Source organism: Lepidochelys kempii, chromosome 2 (assembly GCF_965140265.1).
Source record: "Lepidochelys kempii isolate rLepKem1 chromosome 2, rLepKem1.hap2, whole genome shotgun sequence".
In the NCBI taxonomy this organism is placed as follows: Eukaryota; Metazoa; Chordata; order Testudines; family Cheloniidae; genus Lepidochelys; species Lepidochelys kempii.
In genome coordinates, this window is record NC_133257.1 from 122,260,348 (window position 1) to 122,281,693 (window position 21,346).

Consider the following 21,346-nt stretch of genomic DNA (forward strand, 5'->3'; position numbering starts at 1 on the left):
TTAACAGTGCGATTAATCACGATTTTTTTTTAGTTAATTACATGAGTTAACTGTGATTCATAGACAGCCCTAGTTCTTTCACAAGAATCATCGTGGCAGGATAGGGTCTTTGAAGTTACATGGTGGTAAGTCCCAGAGAACTCTGAGGGAGAAAGCCAAGGGCTATTATTGTAAAGACCACTACTAAAGGCTGGTAAACTAGAGAAAAGATGAAGATGCAGCTAAAGACTCGGAAAATACTGGAGAAAACAGAAGGGGAGATTAGAGTGGAAAATACTGAACAAGTAAAAAGAAATAAAGATTACATAAGAAACAGAATATCCCCTTCAAATACCATCTTCTACTCTGCTTACCTGCACTATAGTAATTTCAAATGTGGCCACAAAATTCTGTTTTAAATACCTAAAAATTAACAAGTGCTGTTATGTTATTTTTTAATTTCCAAATGGTAACTTTTAAAACAACCCTTTACAATGTTTGCAACTCAAACATTGTAGTATTTTGCAAAACACAAAACAAAGGCAAAACGGACTAGAAAGTGATTGCTGTTTTTATGCATCCGATGAAGTGAGCTGTAGCTCATGAAAGCTTATGCTCAAATAAATTGGTTAGTCTCTAAGGTGCCACAAGTACTCCTTTTCTTTTTGCTGTTTTTGTGTAATTTAAAAGTTCAATTTAAAAAAAACTTTCAGTTTTAATGATCTGCGGCTATTTGTAAAATAAGATTTTATTTAAAAAGATTTTCCCCACCCACCAGTAATGCAGTGAATTACGTTTGTAAAACTAAGTTCCTTCTCAGCATCTGCAGCTATGAAAATAAAATGCTTCAGCATTTAAGCCTTGATCCAAAGCCCACTGAAGTCAAAACAATCTCTTTCCATAGACTTCAGTGGATTTTGGATTGGGCCCTCATATAGAGATTATTTTCCTGCAACTGAGCTATTATATGCCTTATCCCCTTCTCCCTCCTTCCTCTTGTGTACATTTGTAACCCCAGAATATACCATTTGCAGGTTATTTTCTCTCTGGAAAGCATGACACTATTTTCCTGCCCTTTGGGGTATTTGATTTTTGAATTCCTGTGCTTCTTTCAAACACTTTCACTGCTAGCATCCATAATATATAAATCCTTTGCTTTGTCATACCTTGTGAAAGCTGGAAGATTTAAAGCTGTGTCACCTGTCTAAAGTAATTTCAAGTAAGGGATGCTTGAGAGGAGATTAGATTTCTGAGTAAGGCCCCTAGGAAACCGGTAATGACTGCATGTATGTATTTGTAAAAGAAAATCTATAGTGTCACTGTTAATTATTAAACCTTCATTACAATGTAAGGGGTGGGGGAAAAAGCTAGTTCCTTAGCATCATAAGAAGAATTGCTAGAACATGCTGACGAAAATGGTGTTTGCCAATACTATTTACTCTAATTTCAGTTGCATGCTTTCACTAAAACACTGTTTAATGACAAACATTTGACTGAATGATTTCCCATCATTATTTACAAACAATGTTCTTAGTAAAAAGAAAAGGAGTACTTGTGGCACCTTAGAGACTAACAAATTTATTTGAGCATAAGCTTTCCTGAGCTACAGCTCACTTCATCGGATGAATTCAGTGGAACATACAGTGGGGAGATTTATATACATAGAGAACATGTAACAATAGGTGTTACCATGCACACTGTAACAAGACAGTGATCACTTAAGGTGAGCTATTACCGGCGGGGGGGGAAGACACGACAGGGGAGGAGGAGAAAACCTTCTGTAGTGATAATCAAGGTGGGCCATTTCCAGAGGTTGACAAGAACATCTGAGGAACAGTTTTTTTTGTTGAAGAATTGCGTTCTTACAACTACAATACCCACCTGCTGAAGTGAAGAAACAGATTCACAGAGCCAGAAGAGTACCCAGAAGTTACCTACTACAGGACAGGCCAAACAAACAAAGTAACAGAATGCCACTAGCCGTCACCTTCAGTCCCCAACTAAAACCTGTCCAGCGCATGGTCAAGGATCTACAACCTATCCTGAAGGACGACCCATCACTCTCTCAGATCTTGGGAGACAGGCCAATCCTTGCTTACAGACAGCCCCCCAACCTGAAGCAAATACTCACCAGCAACCACACGCCACACAACAGAACCACTAACCCTGGAACCTATCCTTGCAACAAAGCCTGTTGGCAACTGTGTCCACATATCTATTCAGGGGACACCATCATAGGGCCTAATCACATCAGCCACACTATCAGAGGCTTGTTCACCTGCACATCTACCAACGTGATATATGCCATCATGTGCCAGCAATGCCCCTCTGCCATGCACATTGGTCAAACTGGACAGTCTCTACATAAAAGAATAAATGGACACACATCAGAAGTCAAGAATTAACACATTCAAAAACCAGTTGGAGAACACTTCAATCTCTCTGGTGACTCGATTACAGACCTAAAAGTGGCAATTCAACAAAAAAACTTCAAAAACAGACTCCAACAAGAGACTGCTGAATTGGAATTAATTTGCAAACTGGATACAATTAACTTAGGCTTGAATAGAGACTGGGAGTGGATAGGTCATTACACAAAGTAAAACTTTCCCCATGTTTATTCCCCCCCCCACTGTTCCTCAGATGTTCTTGTCAACTGCTGGAAATGGCCCACCTTGATATCACTACAAAAGGTTCCCATCGTGCCCCCCCCCCCCCCCGCCCAGCTCTCCTGCTGGTAATAGCTCATCTTAAGTGATCATTCTCCTTACAGTGTGTATGGTAACACCCATTGTTTCATGTTCTCTGTGTATATAAATCTCCCCACTGTATTTCCACTGAATGCATCCGATGAAGTGAGCTGTAGCTCACGAAAGCTTATACTCAAATTTCTCAGTCTGTAAGGTGCCACAAGTTCTCCTTTTCATTAGCTTCCGTTACTGCAACAACCGGGGGTGGGGCGGTAGGGGGGAACTTTTTCTGAAAGGCACCATGTTATAAGTTTTAAAGAAGCCACTGTGAATTGGAGCAAGTAAACCCAACTCACTCAATAGGCCATTTATCTTTTACTGTACTTGAATTTTCACACCACCTACTTTTGAAGGTTAGATTCAAATATTTGTTCCCTATTTTCTGGCATGCACACAAATAGAAAAATATAGGTGTTGGTACAAAACTACCCAGTACTCAAAGTTCTGATTACAATTTTGGACCATGAGAAACACACTACGAAGTGGATTTAACAAGTTTAAATGAGCAATAAAACAAGTATACATGAACAGTCTCACAAAGTAATGTTTACTTATCTCATGCCCCAAGCAAATATGTCCTTTACCACTCCTTCCCCTCCCAAAAGAGATGCATGAAGCTGCCAAACTTACATTAACTCATCTTGATTCTTCCTTTTACAATACTTGGAAAATATCAAATGCACAGTTACTATAAAACGTCTTCCTACAGCACGCAGCAATAAACATCTATATTTGAGAGCAGAACTGAATCTCAGGATTATTATTTATCTACTCTGTCCTATCCCCTCACTGGAACAGTCAGACCTGGCATCTTATTTTAATGTGAAGAAGATGCTGAGGAAGGCAGGCCAACAAGAAAAGTGTTTCTAGTGTTTGCAAGCCTTTACAATGCTAACAATTCATCACCATGACAGGCTTTGTTTATCTATATGACATATTGAACCAGAGTTTTGACTATGTATTGTTCAGCCCTGCAAGGTATATGATCTTGAAAATAGAAACAAAAACAAACTACAATAACTTTACAGTACTTTAATCTTCAAGCAGCCAGTTCCAAACAGATTTCTTTCAGAAGCTGTTGAATGTACATCCACTACTGGTTAAAACAGTATTATCCAAAATTTTGGCTCCTGTTGTTGCTGTCTTTCACTGAGGCACTATAGCAGTTCCTACTACTGCATCACCCTGCAGACCACAAACATGGCAGACAATGAGAGTAGCCTGCCATGCTGTTTGAACACTTCCCTTTTCAACATTAACATTAAATGTTAATTTAACATTTTCCCCTTAACATTAAAAAGCAGAGTAGTTTTTAAACTAAGAGATGGGGGAAAGCCAATTGCTGCAGAGGTGCACGTGGACTGGAAAGAGACTTCTCTTAGAGGAGAGTCTATTGATAGAGATTCTCTAGGTTTTAGTCAGGAGGAGAGGATGGAAGAGGATAAAGTATGGGCCAGATCAGATGAGAAACATTCACAAAGAATCTGACATCAGAAAAGGGCAGACAGTGACAAGTTTTTAAAGTGCTTGTACACAAATGCTAGAAGTCTAAATAATAAGATGGGGGAACTAGAGTGCCTTGTGTTATAGGAGGCTATTGATATAATAGGCATCACAGAAATCTGGTGGAGTGAGGACAATCAATGGGACACAATCATTCCGGGGTACAAAATATATTGAAAGGACAGAACAGGTCATGCGGGGGGTTGGGGTGGGGGTGGCACTATATGTGAAAGAAAATGTAGAATCAGATGAAATAAAAATCTTAAATGAATCCATGTTCCATAGAATCTCTATGGATAGCAATTCCATGCTCTAATAAGAATATAACAGTGGGGATCTATTATCTACCACCTGACCAGGACAGTGAAAGTGACGATGAAATGCTAAGGGAGATTAGAGAGGCTATCAAAATAAACTCAGTAATAGTGGGGGATTTCAATTATCCCCATACTAATTGGGTACATGTCCCCTCAGGACGAAATGCAGAGACAAAATTTCTCGATACTTTAAATGACTGCTTCTTGGAGCAGCTGGTACAGGAACCCACAAGGGGAGAGGCAACTCTCGATCTAGTCCCGAGTGGAGCGCAGGATCTGGTCCAAGAGCTAACTGTAACAGGACTTCTTGGAAATAGCCACCATAACATAACAACATTTAACATTCCTGTGGTGGGAAGAAACAGTAACAGCCCAACACTGTGGCATTTAATTTCAGAAAGGGGAACTATGCAAAAATGAGAAGATTAGTTAAACAGAAATTAAAAGGTACAGTGACTCGAGTGAAATCTCTGCAAGCTGCATGGACACTTTTCAAAAGACACCATAATAGAGGCTCAACTTAAATGTATACCCCAAATTAAAACACATAGTAAAAGAACTAAAAAAGAGCCACCGTGGCTTAACAACTATGTAAACGAAGCAGTGAGAAATAAAAAAGGCATCTTTTAAAAAGTGGAAGTCAAATCCTAGTAAGGGGCATAAACACTGCCAAATTAAATGTAAAAATGTAATAAGAAAAGCCAAAAAGGAGTTTGAAGAACAGCTAGCCAAAAACTCAAAAGGTAATAAAATGTTTAAGTACATCAGAAGCAAGAAGCCTGCTAAACAACCAGTGGGGCCCTTGGACGATTGAGATACAAAAGGAACACGTAAAGACGATAAAGTCATCGCAGAGAAACTAAATGAATTCTTTGCTTCAGTCTTCTCGGCTGAGGATGTTAGGGAGATTCCCAAACCTGAGCCGTCTTTTGTAGGTGACAAATTTGAGGAATTGTCACAGATTGAAGTGTCACTAGAGGAGGTTTTGTAATTAATTGAGAAACTTAACAGTAACAAGTCACCAGGACCAGATGGCATTCAACCAAGAGTTCTGAAAGAACTCAAATGTGAAATTGCAGAACTATTAACGATGGTTTGTAACCGGTCCTTTAAATCAGCTACTGTCCCCAATGACTGGAAGATAGCTAATGTAACGCCAATATTTAAGAGGGGCTATAGAGGTGATACTGGCAATTACAGACCGGTAAGTCTAATGTCAGTACTGGGCAAATTAGTTGGAACAATAGTAAAGAATAAAATTGTCAGACACATAGAAGAACATAAATTGTTGAGCAAAAGTTAACATGGTTTCTGTAAAGGGAGATCATGTCTTACTAATCTAATAGAAAAGGAGTACTTGTGGCACCTTAGAGACTAACCAATTTATTTGAGCATGAGCTTTCGTGAGCTACAGCTCACTTCATCAGATGCATATCGTGGAAACTGCAGCAGACTTTATAAGCAGACTTACCAGCAGGACAGTGGGGTGGGAGGAGGTTTTGTTTCATATTCTCTGTGTATATATAAAGTCTGCTGCAGTTTCCACGATATGCATCCGATGAAGTGAGCTGTAGCTCACGAAAGCTCATGCTCAAATAAATTGGTTAGTCTCTAAGGTGCCACAAGTACTCCTTTTCTTTTTGTGAATACAGACTAACACGGCTGTTACTCTGAAACTAATCTAATAGAGTTTTTTGAGGGGGTTAAACATGTGGACAAGGGGGATCCAGTGGACATCGTGTACTTAGATTTCCAGAAAGCCTTTGACAAGGTCCCTCACCAAAGGCTCTTACATAAATTAAGTTGTCATGGGATAAGAGGGAAGATCCTTTCATGGATTGAGAACGGGTTAAAAGACAGGGAACAAAGGGTAGGAATAAATGGTAAATTTTCAGAATGGCAAGGGGTAACTAGTGGTGTTCCCCAAGGGTCAGTCCTAGGACCAATCCTATTCAACTTATTCATAAATGATCTGGAGAAAGGGGTAAACAGTGAGGTGGAAAAGTTTGCAGACTACACTAAACTGCTCAAGATAGTTAAGATCAAAGCAGACTGTGAAGAACTTCAAAAAGATCTCACAAAACTAAGTGACTGGACAACCAAATGGCAAACAAAATTTAATGTGGACAAATGTAAAATAATGCACATTGGAAAAAATAACCCCAACTATATATACACAATATGATGGGGGCTAATTTAGCTACAACTAATCAGGAGAAAGATCTTGGAGTCATCGTGGATAGTTCTCTGAAGACGTCCAGGCAGTGTGCAGCAGCAGTCAAAAAAGCAAACGGGGTGTTAGGAGCCATTAAAAAAGGGATAGAGAATAAGATGGAGAATATCTTATTGCCCTTATATAAATCCATTGTATGCCCACATCTTGAATACTGCATACAGATGTGGTCCCCTCATCTCAAGATATACTGGCATTAGAAAAGGTTCAGAAAAGGGCAACTAAAATGATTAGGGGTTTGGAACGGGTCCCATATGAGGAGAGATTAAAGAGGCCAGGACTTTTCATTTTGGGGGAAAAAAGGAGACTAAGGAGGGATATGATAGAGGTATATAAAATCATGAGTGGTGTGGAGAAAGTGAATAAGGAAAAGTTATTTACTTGTTCCCATAATATAAGAACTAGGGGCCACCAAATGAAATTAATGGGCAGCAGGTTTAAAACAAATAAAAGGAAGTTCTTCTTCACTCAGCGCACAGTCAACCTGTGGAACTCCTTGCCTGAGGAGATTGTGTAGGCTAGGACTATAACAGGGTTTAAAAGAGAACTGGATAAATTCATGGAGGTTAAGTCCATTAATGGCTATTAGCCAGGATGGGTAAGGAATGGTGTCCCTAGCCTCTGTTTGTCAGAGAATGGAGACGGATGGCAGGAGAGAGATCACTTGATCATTACCTGTTAAATTCACTTGCTCTGGGGCACCTGGCATTGGCCACTGTCAATTGACAGGATACTGATTGGGTTAGACCAAAGATCCATCCAGCTATGGCCATTCTTATGTTCTTATCAGCAGTTGGAACCAAGCCACTCCGTGCACAAAAAAGGACTTCTGTACCTTTTCTAATATTAAAAATAAGAGCAAAATGGTTTTGTGTTGAAGGTGCAAGTTGGTTCTTATGTTCACCAATTTGTTCATCTCCAACTGGCAACATCAAGTAATACAACATTTCTGATATGGTTTTAGAGGGCATAAAATCAACTATTCCACTACAGTTTACTGCTGGCTATGCTCATCTGTTCCTGGAAATGTTGTCTGTTTTGTTCGGGAATCAGACTTATTGGGTTTGTTCATCCCCTATAATGCAAATTTTTTTGTTTTTCTAAAAGTCAATTGAAGATTATTTAAAAATGTAGCAGCCTGCATAATCCATTTTGTATTTTTTGGATATTTTTCAAAAAGAAAAGGATTAGAAGTGCTGGCTATAGTATATTACAATACATTTATAGAGGACCATTCACAAATAATCCCAGTGCACTTTGCAATTCAGGCACCACTGAAATTACAAAACATCTTTACTTGCTATATAGAAACATTCATCTGTCTGAATATGAACAGCTAGTCTGTTTTGTAATTCTAGGGGATGTACACAGACACAATGTTCATGCCCCAACTACGCAATGACACTGCTTACTATTAATGTGTTCCTTCTTGCTCTATGCCCATCAGAAAACAGTCACGTATATTAGTGGTCATATCCAGACAGAATCATTAAGGTCACAGCTGCTAGAGGAGTGGGTAGTAGGGAAAAGGAAAAGGGGCAGATGTCACATTTAATTTACTAGTTTGTTTTCCTGACACTAATCATAAAATCATAGAATAATAGAGTTGGAAGGGACCTCTGGAGGCCATCTAGTCCAACCCCCTGCCCAGAGCAGGACCAATCCCAACTAAATCATCCCAGCCAGGGCTTTGTCAAGCCTCACCTTAAAAACTTCTAAGGAAGGGGATTCCACCACCTCCCTTGGTAACACATTCCAGTGTTTCACCACCCTCCTAGTGAAAAAGTTTTTCCTAATATCCAATCTAAACCTCCCCCACTGCAACTTGAGACCATTACTCCTTGTCCTGTCATCTGCTATCACTGAGAATAGTCTAGATCCATCCTCTTTGGATTCACCTTTCAGGTAGTTAAAAGCAGCTATCAAATCCCCCCTCATTCTTCTCTTCTGAAGTCTAAATAATCCCAGTTCCCTCAGCCTCTCCTCATAAGTCATGTGTTCCAGTCCCCTAATCATTTTTGTTGCCCTTCGCTGGACTCTCTCCAATTTTTCCACATCCTTCTTGTAGTGTGGGGCCCAAAACTGGACACAGTACTCCATATGAGGCCTCACCAATGTCGAATAGAGGGGAACGATCACATCCCTCGATCTGCTGGCAATGCCCCTACTTATACATCCCAAAATGCCATTGGCCTTCTTGGCAACAGGGGCACACTGTCGACTCATATCCAGCTTCTCGTCCACTGTAACCCTTGTTCCTTCTCTGCAGAACTGCTGCCTAGCCATTCGGTCCCTAGTCTGTAGCGGTGCATTGGATTCTTCCGTCCTAAGTGCAGGACTCTGCACTTGTCCTTGTTGAACCTCATCAGATTTCTTTTGGCTCAATCCTCCAATTTGTCTAGGTCCCTCTGTATCCTATCCCTGCCCTCCAGCGTATCTACCACTCCTCCCAGTTTAGTGTCATCCGCAAACTTGCTGAGGGTGCAATCCACACCATCCTCCAGATCATTAATGAAGATATTGAACAAAACCGGCCCCAGGACTGATCCTTGGGGCACTCCGCTATATACCAGCTGCCAACTAGACATGGAGCCATTGATCACTACCCGTTGAGCCCAACAATCTAGCCAACTTTCTACCCACCTTGTAGTGCATCCATCCAGCCCATACTTCTTTAACTTGCTGACAAGAATACTGTGGGACACCAGGTCAAAAGCTTTGCTAAAGTCAAGGAATAACACGTCCACTGCTTTCCCTTCATCCACAGAACCAGTTATCTCATCATAGAAGTCAATTAGATTAGTCAGGCATGACTTTCCCTTGGTGAATCCATGCTGACTGTTCCTGATCACTTTCCTCTCGTCTAAGTGCTTCAGAATGTAACGTAAAGTCCTACACAGTTTATACTCCACAGCTCAAGAACAGAACCCATCTGATAGACAATTCATAAAAGTACACTGATGATCAAACACGTGAAAGATCAATGGATTTAAATTGGGCTCAGGTGTGTAAGGAAAAAGCAGTGAATGTGGAAAACTATTTTGGATTTTAAAAGCTTGCTTAATTCAGAGAACAACATTCAAATCCCTGTACACACATTTTCCAAATTAGTTATCTATAAAAAAGACCAGAATCTATCGCTCCATAGTGTGTTTCCATACACAAATATATACATTTTTGCCCTCTTGCAGATCTACCTTGACGGAAGTTCCTGCAAACCAAGTATCACTAAACTTACACACAGTGAGTAAGAACAGAATGGAGGATGTGGCTAGAAGCACGTGGCTTTTTTTTTATTTACCTCTGTAGTTCACTAAGCCCTCTAGTTGTTGACAGGCTGGGGTTTAGCCTCAGGAAGTTCTGTTTTAAATTGAGATGCGTGAGGTCGTGGCTGTAGAAGAGGTTGGCAGGCAGATGCTCCAGACTGCAGCATGAGAGATCCACTGAGCTTATGCGCTGCGAGGCAACCTAGAAAATAAGATAATCGAACACATTAACACTCCTAAAATATGGGAATGTCATCCTTTACACGTACAAGTGCAAGATAAGATTTTTTACACAGCAGAAATCATTGGTCAATGTTGTCAGTACACATGCCCGTGTGTGTATAACTTTCTCACCAATTATTCTGACCCTATTTTTTCAACTCTCCCTTGCTTTGTTGTAATGCCACTTCAGCTCCACTGGTGATCAGTCCATACGGACATGTACAATACAGGCCTTCTAATACAAGACTTGAAGCATTTGAAATCCTCACAAATAGACATCTAAAAAAATGAAAGCAATACTTTAAGACCTGAGGGAAAGATCAGAGATTGGCTGCGGGTGGATAACCGTAGCAAATGAGACAGTGCCGATGTCTTTATTGCTCCATAGGCAGGGAGTATACCAGAATGATGAAAAAAGCACAACTGCACAAAAGGGTGCCATATCCACCTGCCCTATCTGAAACACTTAAACGCAGTACTAATGATGGGATATTGAAAGAAAAATTACCATATCACATTAAAAAAACAACATAAAAGTAGGTTACTAATTTATAGACACGCCTATTGCTGCTCATGTTGCAAATCCACCCTGGCCACTACAATTCAGAGGAAAAAATGGCCAAGAGTAACCAAGAGAGGTATGAGAAAGGAGATGCTGAGATCTGGGGGGTTTTAATACTCCTCAGAAGAAAAAGATACCTATCCATGTTGATCAAAGAAATACCACCAGCCACCATATTTACACCTGTTGCTAACGTGGTTTCAGACATGATATGTTGAGTAGCAACAAGTCTGTACTTACTCATGCTTCATTATACATCAATAAGGCCCTTGTGGCAAAAAGACTTCAAAAAGAAGGTACCCTATTCCTGCCTCCCACCAACGCAGCTTCTGCCAAAACTATTTAAAAATCCTTTTCACTTGGTCATGCAGAAAGGGGGATGGGGACAGAGAAACAGGCTGGTCTTCCCTAGAAAATCAGCTCAACATTAGAAAAGACCTTGAGGAGCTATGCGAACAGGCAGAATGTTGGATAGGACATTGCAGTCAGTGAATGCTGTGTTTGACATACAGTTATGAGTAAACTCTACTGGAACCATAACATTAATTTTCTAGTGAAGATGAGCCAGAGACAATGAATAAAGAAATAAGGGAAAGTCTACCACTGGGCAGGTCCACGAGTTGTATAGAGAGAAGGGGCTTTGTGTGATGACCTTGTTAAAGAAATAAGAATCAAAAGAAGAGGTACATCTCACCATATTAAGCCTCCACAGTAGCACAAATGATGCTTAAATGGACATATATTGTATTAGCTATTCATTCCAACAGCAATGTTATTTTATTTGGTCAGTGGCATTTTTATTGCCCTCATACTTTTAAGGCCCAATAAAAATACAAACAACATCTAATGGACACAACAGGAAAAATTCATAAACACCACACAAGGAGATCTGATAAGAGCTCAATAAGTAAGATGACATGTAGCTCAAAAGTTATAAAATAATTTTTGTGCAAAGTCATGGCCCTGAATGCAGACACACAAGTCAGGCTTAGCCAGCACAGTCCAATTGCATTCTGAGGCTGAGGGCAGGGGTCAGGAACAAGAAGTAGAGTTCATTCATTATATTTTAAATGCAAAGGGGGCGGGGGGGGGGGACTGTAGGATAGATCAACTCCATTGTAAGCTTCAAGGGGAAAATGTCAGTTACAAACAAACAGTTTTGTAGTTTTCTGTATAGTTTTTTCATTCAAAATGCTCATTTTGTCTACTCACCTTGTATTACACCTTGTATCTGTTTTAGTGTACCCATACATTTCATACTTAGGTCCATAAAGGATCAAGAATGCTTTTTTCTATACTAACCAAAATGCCATCTGTATGCCATTCTAACCAAGCATAAGAGCACAGTGATAATTCCATTTTAGTGTCAGAATGTGGCTGGTAAGGTATGAACCACCACCAACCACCACCACAAGGGTTCCCCCACACAGCTTGTCTGCACTGAAGTTAATTTGGATTAAGATAGGGTGTGAATTTAAAGTAGACTAACTATTCCTGATTAACTAACTCTGTGTGGATGCTCTTGTTCTGGAGTAAGCGTGCTCTGTTCCCAATTAGCCTAATTACTTCCCAAAGTGGGTTTCTTTGAAGATGCCTCTAATACAAAACTAAAATGTAAGCAAAAATACAGATTAAAAAGTTTTAGTCCAGACAACTGTCAATTTTACTGACTTATCAAACTCTGTATATGGCTTATAAATGAAGCAATATTCTGAGGACAATGAATTTTAGTATCCCAATGGAAAATATTAATATATATCTAACAGCTCATTTCCATAGTTCTCAATGAACCATAAACATATTGCCTTCCAATATTTCTCTTTTTGCTACCACAAACTGGTAGGCAACACAAGGGCAGATTTCCTGGATCACATTTACACTGAGAAAGATACGGAAAAAACCCAAGCAATCCTTTGCAATATATTCTCTCAGCTCTCAAGAGTGAGTTTTTTAAAATATGTAATATTCGTCTTCAAAATCTGGGTAAACATTAAAGTGATGTCTTTGCTTCCAAATTAAACAGTAAAGGAGGAGATTTAAAATCTTGTGTTTCCCTCAAGCCAGACTGAAAGAGACTTTGTGCATGACTTTTTTACTTGCTATTGGATTGTTAAAATCAGAGCATTCTTATAAAGCCTACTGCAGTGGGGGACACAGGACATTTCTAGGCATGGCTAAAAATCACAGCAATGAATTTATAGCACACTTAAAGAAGAAAAAAAAATCAGGCAACAAGAGCAATCTTCACACAAAAGGGTAAGAAAAAGAAGCCTTGCAGCTAGCCTTGCATCAAATCTGCAAAAAGAACATAAAAGATTTCCTTAGATTTCCTCCCCAACCTAGCCCCTCTAGAGAAAAGATAAATTACAGCAAAAGCAAGCTCCTCCCCCAAAAAATATTTCTTGCAGAATGAGAACTACACTCCAGCAGCATTAACTATTAAAAAAAAAAAACACAACTAAGATTAACTAAAATTACTACCATGATAAAAACTTGGTTTGTTTGGGGTTTTTTCTTGTTTGCTTTTGCTCAGGTTTACAGAGAGGGCATCAGACTTGTTCTGTCTAGGAAGCCCAACACTTCTCAACTTCATCTATATTGAGAAACACCCCCTTTTAACAATACAAAAAGTAGGACGATCATGATCCCAGACCTGTTCATAATCTCCAATGTGAAAAAACCCATGGGGGCCAGCTGAATCTTGCCCTAAGCTAGACCTAGGTGCGATGCCTACTGTTCACGTAAAATAGACTGTAGCAATAACCCTGTAAGAAAAATGGTAGGTTTGCAGTGGTGGGTACAGGATCACTAAGGATAGCAGTTAAAAACATGGGTGCAAACAAAACACTTAACTATACTCGGTTCAAAGACGACTGTATGAATAGATTTTATGGAAATCTGGTTTTCCCCGTTAATATTGCAAAAGGAGACCTAAAGGAACAGTAATATGGCAGTCCAGATACAATTTTATACATTAAAAAGCAACATAAAGGATCTTCAATCAAATTTAAGTCCATAGTCCAACCCTGGTTATGCAACTCAGACCTACAGTATTTTAAAATGCTTCCTTCATCTCCTTTGAGTCAAGCATGGCAATGTGAAAGTCTTTATTCTAGATCCTATTCCACCTTTTTAATGTGCCAATAAAATTAGCACGTGCCCCTCCATAGCAATGAGTTCTAAATGTTGTCAATTTGCTTTTTGCTCCCAGTCCTACAGCAATTAAAATGCAGCTTCTACTCCAGCATCATTATTCATAATGGTATTGGCAGAGTACTCTCTCTCATCAGGCAATGAAAGCCAGTAAATGTTCTCTCATTCTCCACCGAGAATCAGTTTACTTAGAAAAGAACTATGACTAGCAGAATATGAAGACCCTCAGGGAACGCAAGCATTTTTAAACTACCATCTGTGTATCTGTACAGTCGTAAGGCTTACAAATCTAAAAAAGAGTTCACAAAAGCCAGTGGTGTCCTTGAATGATCAAAATGCTCTGCACACAAAATTTTCCTTGCTCAGTACTGTCTCATCCAATCTGAAGGAAACCAAGTATTTTGAGAAAGTCAAAAAAATGGTCTAGTTTCATTACAAATCATTAGCTGTTTGCAGCAGAAACCATTGCACCAAACCCCTCTGTGAATCAATAGATATCCTTGCATCTAAAGAATGGTATTTAAGGAAAGCCTTCCTTTGTCCAGTAAAATGCCACTCTATCACAAAGCTTGCCAGGACTTATCACTGGCCCTGTTTATTCTAAAGCTTTGGCAACGCTACAAAAAATACCTGTTGCTGACAATGAGTGTCAACTGAACCAGCTGTATGGACAAAGTTATAGGCCTTGTCTATGCAGGAAACTTCTTTTTTTTTTTTTAAACCATGAGGTGTGAATTTAAATTTCCTCCTGTCCACCCCTTTCCTGAAAGCTGTATTCAAATAGTAAAAGGATACACATTTTTAAAAAAAGAGCCTTCAACAGAAGAAAACTCAATTAACAGATTGCACTGTAAAGTGACCCAGGATTCTGACTCTCAAAACAAGAAGTTACTCACCTCATGCAGTAATGGTGGCTAACGCTACATTTTGGTCATGGGTATTTTTAGTAAAAGTCATGGACAGGTCACAGACAGTAAATAAAAATTCACAGCACGTGACCTGTCCATGACTTTTACTGCAATGACCCACTCGTGGGGTGAGGAGGGAACCAGTTTTTAAGGTTTTGGCAGCTCATCACTGGCTATATGGCAGTAAGTTTCCCAGAGTAGACAATCCCCAAACATGCTATCTTGTTAGGTAATCTTCAGGTGCACTGAGTACAGCAGAACATACCTAATTTCTTCACTTTAAGTAATTTTCAGTTGGTGTTGACTTCAGTACTCATGTGACAATTCTAACAGCAGCGTTCAACTGCACATAGACAAGTTGTGCATATATGCTACCTGCCGATACCAGTACGCAATAATCAGTTACAGAGAGGATTACGGTTAAGGCTGTCCGCAAGGGGTGAGCATCAGTACCCACCACTGGTCCCAGCCAGTTTGTGGATATCATCGTTCCCAGCATTTATCTGGGCAGAGTTCTCTATCAGTTGTTTTGGGAAATCCTTGTGCTTGCGTTTGATGTTGCGGAAGGTCACATTCAGGCACTTCTTTCCATGGTGGTTGTACAGGTGGAAAATGAAGACAGCATTTCTCCATCATGGCGTACATCTTACCACTATCCCTCCAAAGCAGCAGCAATAATAGAAGAACATAACCGGGCAATAACCAACCCAGACTCGCCCACTGACAATCTCAAGCAACTGGTGATGCTGCTTTTAGTACAGGAACCCGATCTGGTTAGTGACCAAAGGTTTCAAAACCTCAGGACTATCACCAAAACACAAATGGTGGAGACTAGGGGAGAACAGTGGGGTCAAGAATCAAGACCTAACCATAGATCCTACAGACCAACTACCTGGCTTCACCATGCCATGCAATATATGGATCACAGCAAACTGCATCAGATTCACAAAAGGCATTGCTATTACCTACTACACAAACAGAAAATGAAGGACAGCTGATATTCAAATGTCAAGACAGTCAAGCCATGGAACATCGAGTGAACCACTGTCCTCTAAGATCTGTCTTCAGAGTGACAGCCATGATTCATTCCATGCCACTGGAAGCCACAAACTTAGATGTTGATCTTTAATGTTGTTTTTTAAGCTGCCATATGAAAAAGTAATTTTCTGATTGAAATGAAGACCATTTCTCTGTAACTCAGTCCAAGGAGTATGGACAGATAGAAAACAGACAAAAGAAAAAATGCTATTGGTAGTCTCAAAAGTTTTTAACCTCATGAAAAATATTTAGTTTGGGAAATATTGGCAGTTACAGTTTTAAATAGAGTTCACTGCTTGGGTCCAGGCTGGAGGCCAGCACTTTGTGCACCTGTTCTGCCTCAAAATAGTAATCCCTTATGCTCCATAATAGTTTGATCACATATTTGCAAGACTCAGAACTACCACCGCCAGGGGTGGGCAAACTATGGCCCAGGGGCGACATCTCACCCTTCAGAACCAGTTTTAATCCAGCCCTCAAGCTCCCGCTGGGGGCAGGGGGTTGGGGCTTGCCCCACTCCGGCGCTCCAGCTGGGGTCCAGGGCTTGCCCTGCTCCACGCATACCATGGCTCCACACAGCTCCCAGAAGCAGCGGCATGTCCTGCTCCAGCTCTTATGTGTAGGGGCAGCCAGGGAGCTCCGTATTCCTCCCCCAGCAACGCTCCCACAGCTCCCACTGGCTGGGAACTATGGCCAATGGGAGCTGCAGGGGCTGCGCCTGCGGACGGGGCAGCATGCAGAACTGCCTGACTGCACCTCCAAGAAGGAGCTGAAGGGGGGACATGCTGCTGCTTCTGGAAGCTGCTTGAGGTAAGCACCGCCCAGAACCTGCGCCCCTGACCTCCCATGTCCCAGCCGCCTGCCCAGCCCTGATCCCCTTCCTGCCCTCTGAACACTTCGGTCCCAGCCCAGAACACCCTCCTGCACCCCAACACCTCATCCCCACCCCTACCTGAGAGCCTGCACCCCCAGCTGGAGCCCTCACCCCCTCCTGCATCCCAACCCCCAATTTCGTGAGCATTCATGGCCCGCCATACAATTTCCATACTTAGATGTGGCCCTCAGGCCAAAAAGTTTGCCCACCCCTGGTTTACACCTTCTGACAGATGTAATATTCTGACATCAGGAGTAGCTATATTCTTAATAGTCAAATTCATTTTCATAAGAACATGTTTTTATAATTTATTTTGTGTTGGCAGAGTCCTCCAGTACCAAAAGTTTGTTTCAGCTGGAGTAGTTTCCACTCCAGTAATTGCTTGACAGTCTTTCAACTTCTTGTTGAGGAAATTACTAGTGAGTCCAACAATTTTTATTTGCTTGGGTCCTACCCTCCCAACAAGGGACATCTTTAGAAAAGGCACTAGCTGAAAAGGCTAGGTCACTATTTTCTGACTCATATTCCATCCAAGAGAAGTCACACAACGGTCTCTCTCAAATACAATTAAAGACTTCAGTTTGAATTTTTACTTAAGAATTATTTTTCTAGCCATACTTTCCATTAGATATTGAGAGAAACGTCAAATCCATTACCTAGATGAACAACCTACCTATGGTGGAACACTTCCACACAGCTGTGCACTCAGCCTTGATCATCAGAGTCCTGTACTAACCCAAACTTACTTTGATGCAATGTCTGCAGTGGTAAATTCACAGAACATTTTGTGATACAAGTGGCAGTCTTCTCTCCCTTCCCCGCCCCTTCTGCGGGTTTGATTTTTCAAGGGGCTCTCTGATTTTGGTTCTGTTTAGGCTTCTTGATCCAAGAACCTCAGTTTTGTTCTAGGATAGTATATCAAACTGCTGCCTGTTCTGATGACAATAGATTACCAGATATTTCTATTCGTAGAAAAGGTTAGTGTTTAGCAAGTTGTTTCAAAGTTACTTGCAAGATTTTAGGTAAATTAATTCACACTTTTACTTATTTTAGATTTAAAAGAATAAAAAGGTGTCATCTGAAGCTCTAGGCATCCTACCCCACCATTAATAAAGTAAAATTTAAGACTGAATGTTGCAGTTTCAATAAGTGAGGTTCTATTTTACCTTCCGTGTGAGCCATTAACCTGATTTTTAAAGGTCTGTTCTTATAAAATAAGATTCCCCTCAAACTTCCATGGTTTTTCACATTCCTGGAAAACAACCCTTAGATGAGAAGTTAAGTAGTGGAGCGAGTGAGACATATTTACCTTCCCATGCATTCACCACCCAAATTCCCCAAATTAAAAACTACTCAACAATTCCTCATGTTGTGCAAATACCCTGCCCAGATCCAAAATTTGGATCCACATTCATTTCCCTTCTTACTGACCTCCCCCTGAAAAGCCACACACACACAGGTTTATCTGGAACTCTCTAAGATGATTGCACTTTAGAAATAGGTGTGTATTTTGCAATACACTTTGGGATCTTTCTATATTAAAGGTGCCACACATATTAAATCAGTGTACACAGCACCTCATGCAATTACTAACTCAGCAGAAAAATCTGCAAGTCTTGTATATCTAAATATACAAAAGTATGCTGTAGAATCACATTTATTAGGGATAGAGGTGCCCAGTGTCTAGTTTTTGACCAGAAGTCCAGTCAAAAAGGAGACTGGACAATGTCCAGTCAGATCTTCTTACCAGATACCCAAAGTCCAGTTACTGTGGGCAGGGGAGGCACTGCTCACCCGCATGAGCCCCTACTCAGCTGGGGCCACCTCCTACCTGTGTCGGGCAGCTGCAACTCTAGCCCTGGCTCCACAAGTGAGTCCCTCCTGACTGGGCGGGGAAGCAGTGAGCTACTGTGGAGGGGGGAGAATTTGCAAACAGGGGCAGAGCCTCAGGGGAAGAGGCAGGATGGGGGAGGTTCTGGCACTCCTGCTGGAGTATCTAGTTTTTCAATATTACAAAGTTGGCAGCCCTAATTAGGACTGATTTGATGGCAATGTATGATTGCGCTTGAAAATTATTCCACATGTGCAATGACCACTTTTCATGTCCTCACTCTTGGCTGGAACATTTTACATATATTAACAACTAAAGGCAGCAATCTAGAAAGGGGATCACAGGGTTGCTAAGTTTTTTTGTTTTATTTTTCCCTCCATTGGAAAAGCCACAGCTTAACTGAAACAAGGAAATTAAAAGCTTCAAACCACTAAACACGTCATGTACTATGGAGTCTTATACGTAAAGATCTCAATGATTATAATAGGTGGGGGAAACCTGTAGTCTAGTCGGTCTGAATACAAAGCTTCACTCCCATCCTGGTAACAGTCATGTTATAAACCCTGGAAAACCGAGGTTCATAATTGAAATGGCAACTAACCTCTAACAACTCTGAAGGCACAGAACACAGCAATAGCTATTAGAGGAAGAGAATCACTTCTAAGTGCTTTACGATTACAATTAAACCCTAGTCTATTCTTATTTCACACAGCAATTTTCAAACCTGTTTTGATCATTCTTTTGTTCTTCCAGGAACACAAATATGGTATGGGCTCCACACAGTTTTTTTTCTTACTTCAACTTTATTCGACAGAAAGTATAAATCTTGTCAGAGGTGCTGGAACAATTGGGGGGCGGGGGGGAGGGGACATCTGAGAGCCATTGAATCCAACTGTAAACCCTGTAATACAACAGAAATCACTAAGGTGGGGGCACAGCAGGAACACCCCCTCCACCCCCAGTTCCAGTACCTATGGATCTTGTTGGTAAAATGGAGTAGTAACTTGAAGGGTAAGTGTGGGTTTTTCACCTGCGTTATTTCAGGAGACATGTCAGAACACAAAAACTAGGCTCATTGACTGCATTGCACTCAAAGAGTTCAACTGCATATTTTTCCCAGGAAGTGTCATTGTCAAGGACTGGCTCTGTCTGGGTCTTTGTGACTGTATCCACTACTGCTGTTGCAGACATTGGTATGGGGACGGGTTCCATCACCTCTGACCGGGTCCTGGTAGAAGTCTCCAGAACAGAGCTAGGTGTGACAGCTTGCTTAGCCTGGCTGCGGGTGACCATTCCCAGCCTCTTGGCTCGCTTCACATGATTGGCCAAGTCGTCTTCTCCCAGTCAGTCAGGTCATTTGCATTCAGACAGACAGGAGCCTGTTCACCAGTGTTCAGATCCTTCACTGCTACCAATTCCAAGGCTGGACTCTGTCTTAAAGAGAAATCATCCATTTTCACTAACAAGCTAGACTCAAAGTTCTGTTGTCCTTCCCTTACCAACCTCTGATTCCACATGGAATTAGATGCTAAGTTCACTGAGAGACTACAAGTCATATCCAATGTGCCTAGAGATGAGCGTTTACCTGACATCGCCTGCATTCTCAAGAGATTAACTGCACAGCTGTTCTGCTCTGCAGACTCAGCTACCCAGTCTCCCCTCTGAATCTCAGACACAGACTGTTCACTTACAGAATCAGCATGGAGACATTTCCTCTCTCAACAACCTTGTCTCCCCAACAAGCTGGCCAAACACAGCCACTTGGTTGTAGGACTGTTCAACGTTCTTAACAGCTTTCACTCCATCTGAGACCTTCTCAGTGCTACCCACACTGGATCTTTCAAAAGGAAAGTCAGTGGATCCATTCACAACAGAAAATTTCTGGCTGTTAGGAATTGAAACTTTCTTGAGAAGATCACTTTCACACCCTTCAGTTGCAGTAAACTGCTTGCAAAGACTAGCATGAGGATTCCTTTCCCCAGGAGCTTTTCTAAGCAGCAATTCACCCCTCACACAAATTCTGCCTTTAACCTCTTCACCTAGGGCTTGCACTAAAGGAACACTTCCTTGAGCAACACTGAACTCTAGAGCATAGATGTGGGGACCTGAATGAAAGACCCCTAAGCTTATTCTTACCAGCTTAGGTTAAAAACTTCCCCAAGGTAGAAATTTTGCCTTGTCCTTGAACCCTATGCTGCCACCACCAAGCGTGTTAAACAAAGAACAGGGAAAGAGCCCACTTGGAGACGTCTTCCCCCAGAATATCCCCCCAAGCCAAACACCCCCTGTCCTGGGGAAACCTTGGTAAGAATCCTCACCAATTGGTACAGGTGAACACATACCCAAACCTTTTGATTTTTTATTGTTCTTAAGATCCATCAGGTTCTTCAAAGAAGAATTTTAATTAAAGAAAAGGTAAAAGAATCACCTCTGTAAAATCAGGATGGTAAATACCTTACAGGGTAATCAGATTCAAAACAGAGAATCCCTCTAGGCAAAACCTTAAGTTACAAAGACACAAAAACAGGAATATACATTCCATCCAGCACAGCTTATTTTACCATCCATTAAACAAAAGGAAATCTAATGCATTTTCTAGCTAGATTGCTTACTAACTTAACAGGAGTTGGAAGGCTTGCATTTCTGATCTGCTCCTGGCAAAAGCATCACACAGACAGACAGAACCCTTAGTTTCCCACCCCCCGCCCCT

At 41.0% G+C, this 21,346-nt stretch overlaps 1 protein-coding gene across 1 annotated transcript in view; it reads right to left on the reverse strand.

Moving 5' to 3' along the window:
- PHLPP1 (PH domain and leucine rich repeat protein phosphatase 1) overlaps positions 1-21,346 on the reverse strand; it is a 216,323-nt gene that overhangs the window by 63,931 nt on the left and 131,046 nt on the right. Inside the window, exon 4 of the mRNA XM_073332220.1 lies at positions 10,084-10,250. Coding sequence (XP_073188321.1) covers positions 10,084-10,250 — 167 coding nt within the window. The remainder of the gene's footprint in view (positions 1-10,083; positions 10,251-21,346) is intronic.